The 6,669-nt window shown below is 52.1% G+C and overlaps 1 protein-coding gene across 1 annotated transcript; it reads right to left on the bottom strand.

Annotated features, from left to right (window-relative positions):
- Positions 1-1,946: 1,946 nt before the first annotated feature.
- Positions 1,947-4,292, bottom strand: LOC121920326 (uncharacterized proline-rich protein-like; the record flags this gene model as incomplete). The annotated part of the gene is made up of 2 exons (XM_042447460.1): positions 1,947-2,083; positions 4,205-4,292. Coding segments are annotated over 2 exons (225 nt in total), but the record flags the coding sequence as incomplete, so codon positions are not given.
- Between the last annotated feature and the right edge of the window lie 2,377 nt (positions 4,293-6,669).

Below are 6,669 nucleotides of genomic sequence, written 5' to 3'. Positions count from 1 at the left end.
CGGCAATTCAATCAATCATTGGATGGTGAGTCAACATTTGGCTGAATCCTGCTGACTGAGGAGTCTGTTCTAATCAGGCACTAACAATAGGATAGGGCCTGTTGAATAAGTGCTAAGGTAGGCTTATTGTTGAACATTAAGAAAACAAAAATAATGACTGTGGAAGATACCATGAATTCATCCAAGATGAGAAACTTGAAATAGTCAAAGTGTGACCGACAACACCTTAGATCAACATGATCAGAACAAGACTGCAGTCAGAAATCGGAGACAGATTACCACACACACCTGTAATTCACCATGCCCTATGAGGAACCCTTAGGGAGCTGGGGTTTTAGTCTGGAGAAGAGAAGTTAAGAGGTGATATGATAGCCCTGTTTAAATACTTTGAAGGATGCCATATGGAGGAGGGAGCAAGCTTTTTTTTTCTCTCTCTCCAGAAACAGACACCAACATTGCTGCAAACTGCAGGAAAAGAGATTCCACCTCAACATTAGATGAACTCCTGACTGTAAGGGCTGTTCGACGTGGGACAAAACTCCTCAGGAGTAGTGGTAGTCCCCCTCTTTGGAGTTCTTTAAGCAGGCTGGATGGCCATGTGGCCAGATGCTTTGATTTAGATTCCTGCATGCAGGGGGTGGACTGGATGTCTCGTCCACTCCTATGTATGATTCTATGATTCTATTCCTTTTTACTGCTCTGGTTGCCCTCCTTGTGTCATTCTGTGGTATTTTACATGCAGGGTGGGGTGTTCATTCTGAATTTTCGTCGTCCCCAACTCTTGGCCTCAGTGCACTACTATTCTCAGAATGCTACAGGACAGCCGAGCAGTTCAAGTGGCATAGCCTTGGCCCTTAATAGTTTGGTAATTGTACTAGGAATGTGAAGGCACTTACAACAATTAGACAAACGAGCAAGATATTACAACTGAGCACCTAGTTTCAGATATCATTGTCAGTCCCCTTTTATTCCCTATCACCCTGTATGGACGCCTGAACGAAGATAGAAGAAAGTCCAACTCATTTGAGATTGATCTGGCTGGGGGGGGGGTGTAGGGGGGGGGGGAAGAAGGGACTGAGAGGGGGAGGGGGGGGGGTGGGGGGGGGGAGGTGGAGGACATGGGGGTAGGGGGGGGAGGGGGGGGGGGGGTGGAAGGGGGGGGTCATGGGGGGGGGTGAATCTGCCATTGCATAGGTTTGTGAGGGAGAAATAGAGAAAAAAAAGAAGACGAATCCCACAAAATTCAATGGGTGGGTAGGATTTACAAGCAGGGCAGGTATTGCCTGGTGAGTGTGATGGTAGCGCAGCGAAAGTGAGTCATGGTGAAAACCAAGACAGTGTTGGACACAATACATTGTGATGATGCATCTTACCTTTGTAACATTGTATGTTTGAATCCAAGTAGGGGGGGTTGGGGGAGAGTGGGCTGGGGAGGTTAGTGTGGGGGGATGGCCATGCACCAGCGTCCAGGGGGAGTGGTGGAGGAGAAAAAGGAGGATGGGAAAAAGAGGAAGGAGAGGGGAAAAAAAAAAAGAAGAGTACAGAGAAGACGAGGAAGAGAAGAGAGAAGAGGAGGAAGGAAGAGAGAGAGAGAAGGGTGGAGAGGGGAGTAGGAAGTGGGGGGGTGTGCAGAAAGGTGAAAGGAGGGGGGGGGAGGGGGAGGGGGGGGGCGGGAGGAACGGATCGTCACGGGGAGAAGGGGGGAGATGATGGGGGGAGGGGGTTGTGGGGCGGGGTGTAGGGTGGAGCGGAGGATTAGGGCCAGGGGAATGGGCGCTAAGGTAAAGAGGTGATGTCAGGAAGAAGAGAGGAAGGGGAGGAGTAGAGGGAGTGATTGGATAGGGGGTCGTCAGAAAGAGAGAGATGGAGGGGGAGAGAGGGGAAGGAGGGGGAAGAGAAAGGGGGGGGGGGGAAAAGGGGGAAGAAGAGGAGGAGGGGGGGGGGGAGGGGGAGGGGAGGGGGGAAGGAGGGGGAGAGGGGGGGGGAGGGGGGGAGGGAGGAGGTGGCGGAAGACGGGGTGACGGAAATATTGTGGCTGTGACTGGGTGCGACTTTGGCTTGAAAATCCAAATGGTCCAGCTGCCTTTTAGAAATGGGAAACAATGGATTCATATGCAATGGTTGTTGGATTGGATTATGGCGTGTAGCCAAAGAAATTTCAAAAGAAAAATCAACCGTGGTGCGTTTAGTACATGTATATCAAACCGGTGGTGTAATTGTTGATGATCAGTACAAGCGGATGGCTTGTTTTGGAACAAATGGGTGTGCCCTCATATCTGATTTGTGCGGATGCAGAACCGATACCCAGACAACAGGTTGCTAATCAAGGACAGACCACATGAAGAAACAAGAAGGTGTTCCAATTCTGGGGGTAAGGGCTGCAAAACAAGGCTGCCATGTTATCATTGCGGGGGGGGGGTGGGGGAGGGCTAGCGGAGAGAGGAGGAGGGGGAGGAGAGGAGATGCTGGGAGGGGGGGGTGCGGGGGGGGGGGGGGGGGAGGGGGGGGGGGAGAGGGGGAAGGGGATGGACTGAGTGCAACAAGTTGTGACGAGGACACGGCGTAACTGATGTTACAAAGGATTAGTTGTGACGCAGATAAGGAGAAGTGTGAAAGGCGTGGAGATGCAAGGTGCGAGTAGTGGACGCGTCAGGTACTTTAAGATATGCAGATGGGCAAAACGCGGAAAGACAGTAGAGAAATAGCGAAATATGTGTCGGGATATGGACTACGAAGGTTTGGGAGAAAGTATAAAAGATGGGCAAAAGCTGAACGAGGGTGTAAGAAATCAGAAATAATAACCCAGAAGATTACATGAACTTTAAAGTAGGATGGTGGAAACAGTCAAAATGGTCAAAGATGGTCCATACCGGGGGGGGGGGGGGGGGTGTAAGCGCAAAAAGCTAAGAGCTTGAGCGCGGTCACGGGAGCACTAGATAGATGGAGAAGCGGATGTGAGTAGTCGTGCGGTCCTCAGGTTATAACAAAGTTTGTAAATGAGGGTCAAAATCAGCATCACATCGCGAGACTAGAGGCGAGGATAATGTCTTATCCCGGTGTATGACGTGAAAGGCTGAAACAGTGAGAAGACAGCTAATGGGGGAGAAAACTGCAGTCGAAAGGTGCTGTTTGAGAAGTTGGGGCTGGCGGTGGAGGGGCTACCAAGACCTGTACAAGAGTGGGGACAAGCAAGGCAGAGAAGCTGAGCAGGAGCGTGGTGAATGAGGGAGGGGATCAGTGGGGTTCTTGGATGAGGAATCGCAGCACAGGGCCGGGGGCGCGCGATAGAGGGTCACTATGTGTAAGATGTCAACCATGATAAATATACAACAACGGTATCTGCTGTCGCACCCACCACCGCACTACACACACACCTTAGAGCAGTAGCAGGAAATACAATAGGGGGGCCTGCTTATTATCGGTGGTGTAAACTAGCACGTCGTCCCGTGAGACGGTTTACAATATGCAACCACAGTGGCCATATCTTGTTTAGAACGATAGTATTACTGTTGAGTGTTTTTTGGTTCTGTCACTGGTCAGGAAGGAGAGGAAGTTACACTGCCGGGGTTGCGGTTTGTGTTAACAGGGGAGGGGAAGAAGCGTGGTTCAGGGGGGGGGGGGGGGGGGGCGTGATCAAATCCCGGGACGGATGTGTCGCGGAGGATGGGGGGGGTGTCGGGTCACCTTGACACAGCAGGAGGTGGTAGTGGGTCGGGGGGCCGAGGGGGGGCCCGGTGGAGTAAGGCATGGGGTGGTGGTGGGTTGCCAAGAGGGACCGTACAAGAGATTTAATTCTCGGGTTTTTGTTTTGTTGTTAAAATCCCCTGTTTGCAAAGAAAATGCTGTGTTCTGTTCCAAAAATTGGATTGGGGCTGGGTGGGGGGGGGGTGGGGGGGCGCGGGAAGGAAAAAAAACACCCTTTTTTTTTTTTTTTTGGGCAGTAGGGAAATGTTGCATTCTGGCACAAACGACAATTTTCATGCAGATCTGTGTGTCATGTTTTCAACATCAAGCAAAGGGTGAACACTAGTTTTGGACAGAAAAGAGGCCATGCATTTTTTATGTAGAAGGAGTCCTGAGCTAGCGTAAGGTTTTTCACAGGCCCGAGGAGCTCCACGGGATAGGTAGGCCTGAGGGAAACAGGAGGGGGGTGGGGGGGGGGGGGGGGCAGGATGAACGTTGCGGGGTGGGGGGGGGGGATGACAGGAGTTAGGGACGGCGGGGGGGGGAGGGGGCGGAGGGGTGGGGGGGGGGGAGGGGGGGGGGGGAGGAGGGGGGGGGGGGGGGGGGGGGGGGAGGGGAGTGAAGTGAGGAGGGGAGGGGGGGGGGGGGGGGGGGGGAAGGGTGGCGGCGGGGTGGGAGGGGGGTGGGGGACGAGGGCGGGTGGGGGGGGGGGGGGGGGGCGTGGTAGTGGGGGGGGGAAGGAGCGGGGGGGAGGAAGTGCAGGGGCAGGCCGGTCGCAGGAGTGCGGGGGCAGGGGGGGAAAGCTGTCCGCCGAGCGGCGGGGGAGGCGAGCTGGGGGGGGGCAGGGCAGAGGGCGCTCCTAATCGGACCGCCAAAGCCAATCCCCTAAAAGTGAGGGCAATCTTTGTGGGAGGTCTTCGTCGGGCTGGTTGGCCACGAGGTGGTCCAGTTGTGTGGGTACCATAGCAGGACGCACCCTTTGGCCACTGTGTGTGTTTGCTGCAGCCCTGGGGGATTGGGTTGGGAGGGGCTTATGGCCATTCGGATGCCCATTCTGTTTCACACCTTAGTTTCCCAAAGGCTGAATAAACAAATTTTTCAACCCATTTTTCAAATAGTTTTTAATATTCTTTCCATTTTCACTGCCGGTGGCTTGCCCCCTGGTTGACAGGTTTGGGCGCCTGACATCTCAGGGGATAAGAAGTTATTGACCTTGCAACCTTAAGTACAATAACATTCAAAATCCATAGAACAGTGTATGCTTAATTGGCCAACATATGCACAAAACTACATTGTGCAAGCTTTTGAAGTTCACGAGTCAACACAGCGAGTCTGCTCGCGCTGGGCCTTTTTTAGAAAGTGATCGAGTAGGGGAGGTTGCCTTCCAGCTTCAAGACGATCTTGGATGAAACGATTTTCTAGACCCATTTCAAACTGGCTTCCAGGCGGGCATGGAGTTGGGAGACTGCCATGGTCCCCTAGTTATGATCTCCGTCTAGGCATGGACAGGGGGTAGCGTGTCCCTATTAGTGCTTTTGGACATTCTCAGCGGCTTTCGATACCATCGACCATGTATCCTTCTGGAACCCTGAGGGCGTTAGGTACGTGGGCACTGCGCTCCAGTGTGTTTCCACTGGTACTACCGGGGGGTATTGTGGAGATTCTCATATGGTGCGCTGGGGGACTATTGTTCCCATTGCAGGGCGTTACATCTGGCGTCCCTCAGGGAGCAGCATTTGTCCCCCATCTATTAACATTTACATGAAACCGCTGGGAGAGATCATCCGAGACACGGGGCGCGTGTTTATCTTGTACTCTGATGACACCCAAATATGTTTCTCTTGGTCTTCTCCAACGATGCATGACTAGGGACGGCATTTTTCCTCTAATGCTTTCTGGAGTCGGTAATGGGCTGGATGAGGAAAAACAGACTCTGTCTGACTACGAGAGAAAACGGAAGTACTACTCGTGATAGGTTCTCCAGCCCGGCCCGGGAATGAGATTTATCCACCTGTCCGAATGGGGTCAACACTCCCCTGAAGGACTCAGTTCGCGTCTGGGGGTCTTCTGGACTCATCGCCTCCAACCTTACATCTCAGTGGATGCGACAGTCAGGAGCACCTGTTACCACTTTCGGCTATACGCCAGCTGCGACCCCACCTGGGCCGGGCAGGACCTTGAAAACGGTGGTACACGCTCTGGTAACCTCTCGGTTGGATTTCTGTCACACGCTCTACATGCGGCAACCCTGTACCAAACCCGGAAGTTCACACGTAGTACAGAAATGGCCGCAGGCTACTCACTGGGATGCTCCGGACTGAGCCATAAACACCTATTTTGCAATCTCACTGGCTGCCCAGTCGCTTCCAGGCGCAATACACGTGTTAGTATTATCTATAAAGCCCTAATGGCTTGGGCCCCAGGTACTTGGAGGACCGCATCTCTCCATATATCCGCCCCGCACTCTGAGGACGGTCGGAAGCATATTAAGGGTTCCTAAACGAGATATACTTCATCCTCGCGAAGGGCCTTTTCTGTCTCGGGCCCTGCAGATTTGGAACTTTCTTCCCGACGAGCTCCGCTCTGTTTCCCCTTGATCTGTTTAGGAAGAAATTTAAGACCTATCTCTTCCAACAGGCTTTCCTCCATGTGTCTTGACATCTGTTCCCCACATATATGCTGCTTTCCAGCTAGTTCTTTTTTGGCCATGGTTTTTATTCTTGCGTGGTTTTATTGTGTTTTCAATTTTGGAATGTTTTTTATGATGTTTATATACTGTTGTCCAAATTGTATAATGTTTTATATCCTTGTTGTAACCCGCTTTGATCTCCTTTGGAAAAGAGGGCGTATAAATAAACCGTATTATTATTATTATTTATTATTCAGGCAAAAATTCAAAATCATACAGGAAGGGAAAAATATGACGATGTTAGCTGCACGCTGCATTTTGAAGTGTTGTGTGTCTCAGTTCAGATGTTGTTGGAT

Source organism: Sceloporus undulatus, chromosome 2, assembly GCF_019175285.1.
Source record: "Sceloporus undulatus isolate JIND9_A2432 ecotype Alabama chromosome 2, SceUnd_v1.1, whole genome shotgun sequence".
Classification (NCBI taxonomy): domain Eukaryota; kingdom Metazoa; phylum Chordata; class Lepidosauria; order Squamata; family Phrynosomatidae; genus Sceloporus; species Sceloporus undulatus.
Note: the sequence above shows the minus strand (reverse complement) of the source record. Positions and strands in the feature narration are given on the sequence as shown.